Source organism: Hydra vulgaris, chromosome 10 (genome assembly GCF_038396675.1).
Source record: "Hydra vulgaris chromosome 10, alternate assembly HydraT2T_AEP".
Lineage (NCBI taxonomy): Eukaryota > Metazoa > Cnidaria > Hydrozoa > Anthoathecata > Hydridae > Hydra > Hydra vulgaris.
In genome coordinates, this window is record NC_088929.1 from 34,182,593 (window position 1) to 34,196,636 (window position 14,044).

General features: G+C 29.7%; 1 protein-coding gene across 1 annotated transcript; it reads right to left on the reverse strand.

Moving 5' to 3' along the window:
- Positions 1-7,364: 7,364 nt before the first annotated feature.
- On the reverse strand, positions 7,365-9,377 carry LOC136086568 (galactose-3-O-sulfotransferase 2-like). The gene is made up of 2 exons (XM_065808809.1): positions 8,942-9,377; positions 7,365-8,828 (listed from the first exon to the last, which is right to left on the reverse strand). The coding sequence occupies exons 1-2, from the start codon at positions 9,357-9,359 to the stop codon at positions 8,044-8,046; spliced, it is 1,203 nt and encodes a 400-aa protein (XP_065664881.1). The 5' UTR covers positions 9,360-9,377; the 3' UTR covers positions 7,365-8,043.
- Positions 9,378-14,044: the final 4,667 nt, after the last annotated feature.

Sequence of the window (14,044 nt, forward strand, 5' to 3'; positions counted from 1 at the left end):
CTGACACAGATATTGAGTAGATTCAGAAATTGAAAAATACTCGCTTTCTAAATTTTTTCCATTAATACTCGCTTTCTAAATTTTTTCCATTTTTTCCATAGTTATCATCACTACCATTCTCATCATTAAAATTAAATGAAAATTTGACCTCTAATGTTACAAAAATAATGCTTTACTTTTGTTCGCTGCCCAATCCCGAATGATCAACTTATCGTAAGAAATGAATGCATATTTTCCAGCCGTTCAACTTTCATCTGATCCCGTAGAGCTTTCCTAATTGTAACAGTTTCAGCACAAAAATCTTCATTTATATAAATATTTTTACCTTTTAATTGAGATGTTTTTTTTAGAATTTCAACTTTATCTTTATAACCTGACAGTTTTAATAAAATTGTTCTTGGTTTGCTTAAATCTCTCTGACCAGTTCTATGAGCTCTTTCAATCCTAATATATGTTAACCCCAAATGCTTTACAAAAACTTTACTGACTTTTAATTCGCTGTCAATCCACGTTTCACCTTTGTTTTCTTTTAACCAGTTAACCCTTAAATTGTTTCTGCGAGATCTATCCTCCATCTCTCCTAGTTTTTATCTTACCTATCGTATATAACTTTTGTGTTTGCGCTTAATATGTTTAACACGTTTTTTTCCTGTTACTTCATCATCTTGTCTATTTCGTTCTTAAATTCTTTAAACATCTTTTTTTTACTTGATCCATTGTAATAGCCATAATTAACCAATATGTCTTTATTTAAAAATATATTTTTATGTATATTTGTTTATTTAAATAATTGCAAACAATTTAAAAAATAATAATTTTTTTTTAAATTTTCAAAACAACCACGCTGCAGAAACACGTCCGTTTACTTCTGTTCATGCAGCAAGATATTCTTCATCCGCACATATATCATTATTAGCATCATTTGTATTTTCCTTTTCAGTTTCTTGAATTAGTAGATCAACTGTCTGCTTCTTTATTCATTTTTTTATGTTTACATTTTGATCTTGCATTGTTTAGAGATGAAAGAATTGGGTCACTCGAAAGCATTAAATAATTGAATTGGTCCGTCATTGTAGCTTTTCGATCAAATTTACGAGTGTGTTGTAAGCGAATATTATTATTATTTTTATTCCGAGCTTCAATTGTTTCTTCAGAGTACATTCCAATTGGTAGCATAAATCTAGGTATTGTCAGACTACTATGAATGAGTAGTTTGTGTACTGAGCAAAATTATTTGCTGTTTCCAAACAATATGTTTCATATTTGGCTATGCTAATTTTTTTATTCAAATCAATGACAGATTGAATAATGTAAAGCCGGTAGATTTAATCTTTCTTGACTCAAGTCATCTGGACTAAAATTCCCACCCCCTCCTCCTCCCTTGTGTTAAGGACTCGAGAGTACAGTTGCAGATAATCAAGATGCAGTGATAGAAGAAAGTGTAGGTCAGAAGTAGATAAAGTTATGAGCATTTTTGAAAAAAAGCATTTTTGTGGAGTAAATCCATGATTTTAGCTCGCAGCTTTTCCAGGAAACTTTGAAAACACATATCCAATTGTCTAGCATAGCACTGGAAGATTCAGATGAAAGTACATTTGAAATTCAAGGTTGGATTGAAACCAAAACCAAAGCATGAACCTGAGAAAAACTTCCAATATTAGCATTTTATTTTACAGTAACAATCAAAATTAATAAATATAATGTAAATTATATAAATACAAACAAATAATGTCATACTACTTGGACTACTTGGACCTGAATTTGATACAAGTTTGATGTTTGTGGTTCACTCTCATATTTATTTCAAAGTAAAAAAAACTTGTTGTTGCTAATTCATAAACTTATTAATTAGTAATGATGATTGTAGATAAAAAAATATTTGGGTAGACTTCGGTCCCCCTTTTATGGGGGGATTAAGATTGGGTTCTAGTAGCCCTTGTTGTGGGGCTACTTGAACCCATAGTGTAAAAAGCCCTCCCTCTTTTGAAGTATCCGGCATATCTCTCGGATAGCTGATGATGTCTTCTAATAAAGGCTTTTACCCATTCAACACCTGGGAGATTTTCATTGAAACAATTAAGATCACTCCCTAATCGATCTAGATAGGATTTCACAATAATTCGAAGATCAAATGACATCAGTGGGTTGCCAAAAGTTGAAACTTTATTCAAGTGATCACAAAATGACAGTTCTTCTTCAGGCATGAAGACAGCTGGATGCCTTTTATTTTTCTTTGTGATAGAAAGGTGTCGTCTTCAAAGAGCTCTCTTAATGCTGGAACAGCTGATTCTAAGTTGTTCTTCAGCAAATTGTTGACTCATAGCTCCATGTTCAATATTAATACAGGCTTGCTCTAAGTTTTGATTGGTATAGTCCTAGTAAGCTCTAGATCTCAATTTTCTTTTATATCTGAAAACCATTCAGGTAGAACCAGTTAAGATAGCATGAAGTATACGCAAAAAGGTGTATAACAATAGCTTTAACCAACCATCAACATTATTTAGGTATGCATTTTATAACCTAACAAATATTAAAAGCATGGTTAAAATTACAGATATATCAACTCCTTTGAAACATACTACATAATTTACATAAACTTTATTACATTTGTATATATGTATACATATATATATATATATATATATATATATATATATATATATATATATATATATATATATATATATATATATATATATATATATATATATATATATATATATATATATATATATATATATATATATATATATATGTATGTATGTATACAGATTTCTGATAAATCTTTGTTGATGAAACACAGTGTAAAATGAAAAATTTTTTTTGTAAAGTGACTTTCTACTAATACATAATTGCTCTGTTCTTTTAAGAACATTGAGCACTCTATTGTGTAGAATACATTTTAAAGTTGTTTATATATATATATATATATATATATATATTATATATATATATATATATATATATATATATATATATTTTAGGAAACAAATAAATAATCTCAAATAAATACACTGTCAATCGCAAATTTAGTATAATGCCTAAATAAAATTGTAAATAAAACTTGACTTATTAGTAGATAATGTTTTATTTATGCAATAAGATGCATTATTAATCCAATAAAATCCTTTTCTTATGAATTGAATTTTTTAAAGTTCATATTGTTTAGTGTTTCTTTTATATACTATAAAAACTTAACACTAAATAATATGAACTTTAAAAAATTTAACACACAAAAAAAGGGGTAAAGCTACAATCAAGCGGTCTAAAATAGTTTTATTTTTTCGCTTGTTGCGCTCTCGTGTGGAGGCTTGCTCAAAGTGGAGACTTTTTAAACTTAAGAAATCTTTATTGGCTTCAGTATATACATCGACTATCTTATAGCCTGTTGCTCTGGGAATGCTATTACATTGACTATCTTGTAGCTTGCTGCTACACAGGAGTGTTGCTGCAAGTTAAAAAGAATATTTTGCGAATACACTTCTTTAAAAATATATAGCACTTTAGTTCCAGTAAAACAATTATAAATATATTAAAATCTCTAACTTGAAAGTATATACATGTAAAATTTCTCCTAAAAAAAATTTGGCGCTCTGCTATGCTGAAATATACGGTTAAAGTCCGTAATTTAAAGTTACGGAACTTCTCCTTATCATAAATACATACAAAATCATATAAAATATTGTAATTTCCTTAAAAGTCGTAAAAGTAGAGGTAAATGACCGTAATTTATTGAAAACGGATTTTTATCGTAACATAACAACGGAAAAAGTCTGATAAATACTACGGAGTTTTTTTACAGTGTACTGCTTTTGGCTACTTGCAACGTTAAAGCCTCATTTGCAATACAAAGTCATTTCTAAACAGAATTCAAGGGAATCAAGTTGAGATATTTCATTTTTAACAGTAGTTAGTTGCAGCATTCGATGAACTGTATGGCATACCAATTCTTTCAGTGGAACTTCGCCTCTCATTCCATCTTCAGCGATATAAATACCATCAGGATAACACTTTTTTTTTTCGTCGCGATTGTTGTTATATGTAGGATATATATTCGCATTACACTTAATTGAGTTATTTTGCATAACTTGATATTGTGTCTTCGATAAATTTATAGCTGTCATTAATGCTAATCCCTCTTGTGGCGTATTAGTTACAGTTTGCTTGTTTTTATCCTGAATAAAATATTTTATTTCATTGACCGAATCTGTATTTGATAAACCTTCTTTTAACATGCACAGCAAACTATATCGCTTTTTCTTTTTTAACCCCATTTCTGCTGCTTGTAAGATTTTATAATGATCATGATTTACTAACAATATGGAAGCGTGTTAACGTTTACTTTGGTAGGACATATCTTCGTATTTTTGACATGTTCTCTCAAATGAGTGTTCATTTAAACAAGAAACATTTAAATCGACGGTTTGTGATGATTGTTTGCTAGGTTGTTGAATAATCAAAGGCAAAAATTTTTTATTAAGCCAAAATGACTCAACACTTAAAAATATGCTCTTATTGCGAAAATATTTTTTGCTAAGTTTTGATCAGCATTTTCATACAAATTCAAGAAGAGCTTTCAAAACGAGTAAAACCATCATTTAAATTGATGGATAAGTTTAATTCGTTTTTTAGCATATTATCATACTGATCTACGATATGTCTTGACGTAAGTTGTGATGAAATAGTGTCTTTAGTTTTTTCAAATACTTCAAGTCGAGTTATGTTATTAAACATTTTTATAAGATAACTTATTATTTATAAGATAAGAGTTTTAATAATGCTACTTCAAGAGAAAATTTAAATATCTATAATTTAATGTAAATTTAATCAAATAATTTTATTACTTTCGGAACACAATTGCAATCAAATCGCAGCAATTATTAACTAATTAGTCTTTAACATCATATAAACTTCAAATTTCAAGACAAATAAATTTTTCACGTCACAATGCATTGTAAAGTAAGAATTAAGTTAGTCTAAAATCTTGAAATTTAAAAATAGATTTTAAGTAGGGATGTACCGGAGATCCAGACGGAATTTTTGTCATTTAGATAATTATCCTACAGTGCAATGAAGAACTGTAGGTAAACCGAGATTAAAAATACAAATTACATTTGTATTTTTTAACTAGGTTTACCTATTCTACACCTTTTCAAGATGTAATTGAGAACTTGAAAGTTGTAATTAAGAAACGTAAGATGTAATTTAGAAGATGAAAATTGTAATTGAGAAATGTAAGATGTAATTTAGAACATGAAAGTTGTAAACAAGAAATCGTAAGATGTAATTGAGAAAAGTATAAAGAATACAAAGTTCTTTGTACTTTGAATTTTGTAGTCCTAATATACTTTGTAATTTAAGGCTTGAAATAATAAAATAATATCAATAAAATATATAAAGTGACGAAAAAGGCATTTGAGGTTTAGACGGTAACTGGAAGAATCCTATTGGGTGTCAATTAAAACTTTTTTTTATTTTTGTTTGTGAAAAATTTAATTGAGATTTCAGATGAATAATAAATAAAACACAAATAATTTATTTACTTAAAAATTTAAAATTTAAATTTAAACAACGTCATTAAAAATCATTGCAATATTAAGTTAAGCACCAACTTGGACGTCTTCCATGTTTAAAATTGTTGCGTAATGCGTCGTCGTATGTTGTACAGCGCGTCTACAATCACCTCCCATTATTGTATTTTTTGCTGCAGTAACAATTCTTTCTAAATACTGCATTCGTTGTTCCATAATCCCAGCGCCGAATACAGGTGGAATGCGAATAACATTTTTAACGTTTATTTCTATTTTGGACCAGATAGCTTCCACTGGGTTTAACATTGGGATGTAGGGTCTTAATTGTAACAACTAAGCCGGTGAATTTTCAAACACCCTTTCCAAACGAGCGTGACATGGAGCATTGTCTGTTACGACGACCAAATCCTCTAAACGATTCCCGGATGTAACCCACTGGTTAAACAAAGCCAACATCCAATTGTTACTTGAATCTGCTTTAAATGATCCTCTGCGAGTTTTCATCACGACGACATTTGTTGTTGATATAGCTGCAATCAAATGTATGTTTGCACCTTTTGAAGAAGGTATTTTCATTATTACTCTTTTCCCCTGTTTGGCATGTCCTTGAGTTTTTCTACACAAAAGAATAAAATTTGTTGCATTCGACTAAAGTATCTGATGCCATTTGTGATGTGTTCGTTAATGTTCCTAACATATTCAGTTCTTTTTTGTTTGTTTTCATTACTATTCATTTTAGTAGGCTTCTTGCGCACTTTTTTGAATGAAAATAGTCTGCCTTTGAGGTATTTGGCAATTGTGGTTGTGCTGACCCTAATATTAATTGTCTTAATACCCTTGTTTTAATGGCCACCAATGTCAACTGACAGTCACTTTCAATCCATGTTAGTGTTTCTTCGATTTGATCATCGGTTAATTTTTTTGGTTTAAAACCACCTCTTCCAATAAAATTTAAATTTCCGCTGCGGACCCAATTGTATGCTGTCTTATATGTGACACCTAAAGTTTGCGCCAGAGTCACCCAATCGCCGTTTCGCTCAGCACATTTAATCAATCATCTTCTATCATTCGATGAAGATAAAACGTGTTTTCTTTCAACTTATTTAGTATGTATTTTATGTCTACAAATTGGTCAAGGTAGTTCTGGTTGTTCCAGAAGAGGTTGTAAACAAATTTGGTGAAATAAATGCTTGCACGGATTCAATACAGTAACAGACTTTCTATTCATATTGCATTGACAAATAACAAAACGATCTTTCAATTCCATTACTGTATTACTGTATTGCTGGTGCATACAAATGCTAAATTTGATATTATTAACTAATTAAAATGCATGTCCAAGAAGGTCTTTTATAATGACCTTTAAGTTTACATTGAATTCGCAATTACAAATAATGTATTCTCATTTACATATAAGGATTTCTTAATTACAACTTTTGCTTTTCAAATTACATATTGCGATTTTTTATTTACATGCTGGGTTTCTCAATTACATTTATAAAAATTCTTAATTACATGTTGTATTTCTCAATTACACTTTACTTTTCTTAATTACAACTTTCTAGTTCTCAATTACATCTTGAAAAGGTGTAGTCTTTTAATTTACGTTTTTGTGGTTTTTTCAAAAAACATTAAATTTAATTATTTTCCTAAAAAAATTAAGGTTAGATTATTAAAAATAATCTAACCTTAATTTTTTTCAGTTAAAAAACCATAGATAAGCTGCGAGCTGTTTTTCACCACAAACTGTATATTTAACGCCTTTACTATAGTTACTATAGTTACTATAGTTACTATAGTTATTATAGTTATTTAAAAAATAAGAAAAAAAGCTTTTTTTTTATTTGACATATGTTTATATGACATAAACAACTAAATTTTTAAAGTTTTCTCAAGCACCAAAAAAATTGTTTATCCGCCCTTGATGTGAAAGATTTTAACAAAATTTGTAAAACAAAAATTCTTAAACTTGTTCTAATTATTTACATACAACTAGTTTCATGAGTATTCGGATCATTGTATTCGTGTAGATAAGTAATAACATAGTTTGACGCAAACATTTGATCTAAAAAAGGCTTTTTTAATACGTCTTTTAAACGTGTTAGACATCTTCTATTCGCTGGGAAGTTTGCAGGGAAGTAGGTGCTGTTTATAGGATGCAGTTTAAGGGATCAAAATTTTTCTCAATTAACTTTCGAATAGATTTTGTAGAAACGTTTTCAATAAAACCGTCTAAAGGAAACTGAAAGATTTTAAAATTAAAATCGTAACTTTTTGAAAACTTTTTAAATACTCTGTAATGTGCAGCACACAACTTTAAGTTTATTATGAAAGTTTAAATTGCAAAAAGTAATCAATTTAATTGATAACAATTTTAGTGTGGTTAACCTTGCGGTGTTAAAAAGTTGTTTACCTTAAAAGATTTTACCATCTTTAATTATTCTACGTAACAGTTAATAAGCTACAAAAATGACTAGCATTTATTACTCGCGAGCAAAAGATGAAACTAATTTTATTCGATGTGTAAAGTATTATTGCATGCGGTTTCGTATTTTACTCTTAGTTCACTCAACAATTTTCTCTTCTGCTCTATTCTTATATTTTCAACAAAATGACCTGTGTGCATTGCTGATATCGGTGGACAAACGCTATATTTAAATGATTGAACAAGACTTTGGGTGTTACATTTAGATTCGTACAGTTCTAATTCGTTTTTAAAAATTCCTAGAGCTTGCTCAAAGTAGCTGTGTTTTTTAATTTCCTCAAGCAGCCTATATCTTGCAACATTATAAAAGGTAAGATCAGCTGAATTAAACTCTAAAATAGATTTAACAACATCTGGTGGAACTTGCTCTTTATTTTCTTCATTGGTTCGTCCGACATTTTGCCTCCGATAAAGTACGTCTTGAACTGTGCAACATAGTTTTTCTCGCAGTATAACCATGGATTCGTCGTATTTATCTGCAACAACAACAAAGTGAAAAGATTCAACACGTTCAATTATTTCTAATTTTGTTCCTTCAATAATTCCTAAACTGCGTGTTTGGCGGTTTGGAAGAATAAAATCAATTTGATACTTGTCTCTTACTTCATTTTCATTGTAAGTTGCGTAAATGTTTAGAACCAAGTGATAGTGTTTAAAGAATAATCTCATGCTATCCCATTTATCGAGTCTTTTCATAGTTAATCGTTCTACTGCTGCCTGTATTTTGGAATATTTAAATAAAGAAAGAAAATGTTCTACTGGATGCCGTACAGATGCCATAAAAAAAGCATCTTTTTCCATAAGTCTTCTCACTAAAATAAAAATAAAAATTTTATTTTATAAACAAAAAAAGAAAATTTTTGTTATGTTTTTTTTTTTTAATTTAAAAAATATTTTTACTTAACTAATAAAAATTATTTCTTGCCTTTAACAGGATCAAAAATAAACTCTTCTGCTATTAAGTCACATTTTTTATTGTGTAATTTTGTTAACTTCAGTTCGTCAACTGCATATGGCCAATTCAACCCCCACAGGTTTGTTGCATCAAAACATATACTTAAATTATACCGTTTTCCGTAAACTAGAAGAGTACTGCGCAGAGTTGTTGAGCCTGTTTTTTGTACTTTTAGATATAGTATTGAACTATGTGGTTTTGTTTCTGTTCCGCATGTTTTCTGCCAAATTTGCTGTTTTTTAAAGAAAGGATTAATATCGCCAAAAGTTTGTTTGAAATTTTTTATTGTAAAGTAGCTTAGAACTAGTTTTATACTTATTCGAGAAATCGAGCAAAAACACACAATTAAGAATACGATAATTACAATGTTTCGATTTAGTAACCTCATTTCTAAAAAACATTTTGTAAATATAAAGAGTCTTTATCTTCGTGTATAATTCCGGTTGTTTTGTAAACATTTCTCTATATAAAAATAAAATCTCTTAGCAACCTTATTAAGAGATTTTACTTTTTCTTTTTGTTGTTGCTGTCTTAATTTTTTACCGTTCTATTTTTTGAATTTGTTGTGTACCTACTCGATATTAATTGTGAGGCTGTACCTAGCGTTAAAAAAAAAAATAGAAGGCGAGACAACAAAGTTAATTGATAAATGCGACCTAAAATTTCTGCTTTAAAAAAAAAAAAAATACTTAAACGTTATACTAGTATACTTTTACACTCACTTTATTTTATTCTTACTATTTATTTTGTTATTATTATAGTCATTTTTTTATTAAATTAATTAAAATTTTAAAACCAAGCATTTAAAATCAAAAATTGATGCCAAAATGGCTACTCTCGCGTACTTAATACAAGGGAAGGGGACTTAATTCGAATATTTTTCTCACCCTCTCTAAGCTTAATAAGACCTTAATAAAATCTTTCCCCCCGTCATAGCAAACCTCTTCAAAAACAAAACAAATTTCTTCTTAAATACTTTAGTCTTAAACGCATTAATTTTGCACAAAGATTTATAAAGGTTTTTAGACAAACCAAAGGCTAATGTAATCCAATTTTGGGGTAAAGTTGTAGTAATTGAGTAGAACAACATCAAATAAAATTATTTGTGAGTGTTCTGTAAAAAAGAAAGGAGGAGAACACGTGGAGAACAAGTAATTACTGAGTTAGTATCTCATAACTTGAACAAACACATTTCTTGTTCTATGAAAATATTTCTCTTTTATTTTATAAACTAAAGATAAAATGTTTGCTGTACCAAGGAATAAAACATATTTTTTGTTATTGAAAAATTGCTGCAATCACGTTTGGCAATGTTTTAGCTTTGTATCGGTTATTATTACAAGTATATCAGTGTACTTTGAACCGAACGGTTCTTTGAAGAATCCTAAAAGATTGTTGACGTTAGTGCTGAGGGAGCACCAGTAGAGGTTCTTTAAAGAACCTATTTGACTTTTGACTGGCAAAATAGATGTTCATTATTCAAATCTCTGAATAAATTTACAAAAACAACCTGAATTAAAGATTTAAGTATATCAAAATTCTTTAAGAACATCACAAGAATATTATGTAAAAATTTTGAAAAACATTTTTCCCATTTTATTAATAATATTATTACAAAATAAAACAAAAATAAATAAATAAAATAACTTTTCCTAAAGGTAAGTTAAACATAGATTAGACGATTCATAATTTTCATTGAAAAGTGCGTTTCTGCTGATGCCGCTTTGGTTGTTTTTAAAACTTCTAATGGAAGAAGCAACGTTTAAATTATTTTTTTTTATTAATGTTTCGCTTCAAAACACACGGACTACTAAAATTATACTGACCCATTTTTGCTAATTAGTAGAACAAAGTGGAGCATGTAATGACATTTAGGTGGTAAATTATCAAGAAAAGTTTAATAAAATTCTGAAAAAAATGTTCTACTAAAATTGAAAATATGATAAAACAGTTAAAAATTTTTGAGCAAATTGAATGCAAAACTTTCAGCTGATATTACACCAATACACATTACATGAAGGAAAAAAAACACATGTAAACGTTCTATACAGTGTTTACAAGACATTTGTAAATAACTATACGAAATCGTTTCCTAAATCAACATCAACTTAAACTGTAAATATCCTATAGTATTAAATTCTTTTCCCATATAACATTATAAAATAACTAAAGTAACTGAAAATCTTTGAATAGAACTGTCTACTAAGTACGATGCGATTATACGGACACTCGTGGATAAACTCAATATTGCTGAAGAACGGATTACCAAACTTAATCTAGAACTGGAAACACCACTGCATGGAACTTTGTAGTCGCCAAAGAGTTAAAACCCACACCGAAAGACCAAGAACAAATGAATATTATCAACTCAATTGCCCTCGAATCAAAACAACGAGAAAACAGAGCTAAGAACATAGTAAAAGGTAGTGCCCCAAAATCTAACAGTACCGATCCATTAATTGCAAAAGCTCATGACAGAAATAAGGTAGAAAAAATATTTTTATTGTTGGTGACAGATAAGTCTTTAATTGTGAATCATTTCCGTCTTAAACCTAATGTAAGGACCCTTGAACAACCCAGTCCAATAATATTGGTCCTCACGGACAAATCATCCAGAAACAAAGTACTTAAACAAGCTTTCACTTTTTTTTGTTTCACCAGCAACAGAGTAGATCACGGTTCCCTATTCATCACCCTGATATAACTTTAAACAAACAAAACCAGTCTTACCTCCTCAGAACCCCACCTCTGTGCAAGTTTTGCGACATCGGTTAGGAAGGAGGCGTGAACTTCCAATTGAATGCTCATCCGCTGTGCTCTGTGATAAGACCGTAAGGACTTCATGGGGCACCTAAATAAAATTAAAAAAAAAAAGGAGCTGAATGCAAAAAACGTAACGTTGCTCTTAGTCCAACTGCTACAACAATCAATGTTATTCAAGGTAACACAATAAAAGAAATAGCAATATTCATTAGCCACAAATGTCAATCAAAAATCAACTAGCAACACCAACAACCACACATTTATCAATTCAGCATGTTTCACTAAAATTTTCCATCTCACCTATACATTTGTTAATAAATCTTTGCAACATAATTCTACGGAACTCTGAATAAAATCATTAGTTTTGCATACTTCAATGGAAGTTCACTTAAAAATGAACTACATCATTTACATAATCTTCTCCGAAACTGTAATCTTGATGCTATTCTCATCACGGAGATCTGGCTTAACAACAAAACTCCAAACTCGCTATTGTTAAATGGAAATGATTACCAAATACTTTGACGTGATGGTAATGACGTTTGTGGTGGCTCACTCAAATTAGTGCAAAGTAATTCTATACAAAATAATTTTGATGTCTCAAAAAGTTATGCGTTTCATACATTTAACACCCCCCTCCCCCATGTGCAGTTTCATGTATTTTGGAAACCAAAGTCTTATTTAAGATGCTATGTATAATTTCATCAACTTTTGATCATACTTGTGTAGTATCAGGCGATTTTAATCTAACACTCATTGATTGGTCAACACCTATAGCGTTGGCGATTCTCTTCACAACTTGTTTATAGAAACTTGTAAGGTAAACACCCTAACCAAACTGGTATCAAACAGTACCTGATTCAACAGTATTTTGGATTTTATATTAACCAATGATAAAATAAATGTATAAAACGTGGTAATTACAGTCCCTTCAACTAGTTCCTGTGACTATTTAAAAAAATTCCCAGCAAAGTTTTCCAAATCTCCGGATGGTTAACCTTCAATATTTTTAAAATTAATTGCAACTACCATTACCATTCCTTATTCTATTTTGTTAAAAATATCAATGTCACCACTAATACTACACCTAAAATTTGGAAATAATTGTAATTATACAATAATTTGTCCAATTTTTAAGAAAGGCAACCTTTTCCAACCAACTAACACAGACCTATTCCAATGACCTAAACTGTTTGCAAAGTCATGAAACCAATCATTGCTAAAACTATAAAAACCTGTTGAGAAGTTACTTAAAATAACTTTATTTCTCAACCTCAATTTTGTTTTTTAAATCACAGATCCATATGCTCACAAACTTTAAACGAATGGACCACTGGCAACATTTAACGAATAGACCACTGCTGTAAGTAACAATAAAATAGTTGACATCATCAATGTTGATTTTGAAAAAGCATTTGACTTGGTTACCCAACCTAAACTAATTTTCAAATGCAAATCTATGGTAATAAATACAAACTGCTTATTTGGATGAAAAATTTTGAAACTAATCTCTCTCAATGTGTGTGTAATGGTACCTCAGATTCTGAAAATATTTCAGTTAAGAGTAAAATACCACAAGAAACTGTATTAGGACCTATATTGTTCTTAACATTTATTAACGACATAGTTTACTACACTGATTGAGATTACCACTTTCTTGATAATTCTAAGTGTCTCTACGGTCGCCAGTTTGGACTTCGTTTGAAACACTCCGCTTCCCATGCTCTTATTAACATTTCTGAAATGATTCGTGGTGCAATTGATAGTGGTTCTTTTGCTTGTGGCGTCTTTATTGATCTCCAAAAAGCATTTGATACAGTTGACCATTAAGATTTTAAACAAAAAATTGTTTCACTATGGTATACAGGGTATTGCTAATGATTGGTTTTCATCCTATATTACCAATCGTACTCAGTTTGTCTCGATTAATGGGTTTCAATCCACAAGTAAAGTTATTAAGTATGTTGTCCCACAGGGTTTTGTTCTTGGATCTTTACTGTTTTTAATACATATTAACGATCAGCCTCACTCTATAAATATTTCGATTGTTCATCATTCCGCTGACGACACTAATCTTCTATGCATAAATAAATCACTCGCTCAGCTTTGTAAAAAAGTTAATTCAGATCTCCATCATTTGTGTCATTGGTTAAATAGTAACCGCCTTTCCCTAAATATCAATAAAACTGAATTTATTATTTTTCACCCTCCAAAAAAAAGTTTGATAGTAATAATGTGAAACTTAGAACTAATGGTAAAAGACTTTTCCCATCAAAATATATAAAATACCTCTGGCTATTTCTTGACAAA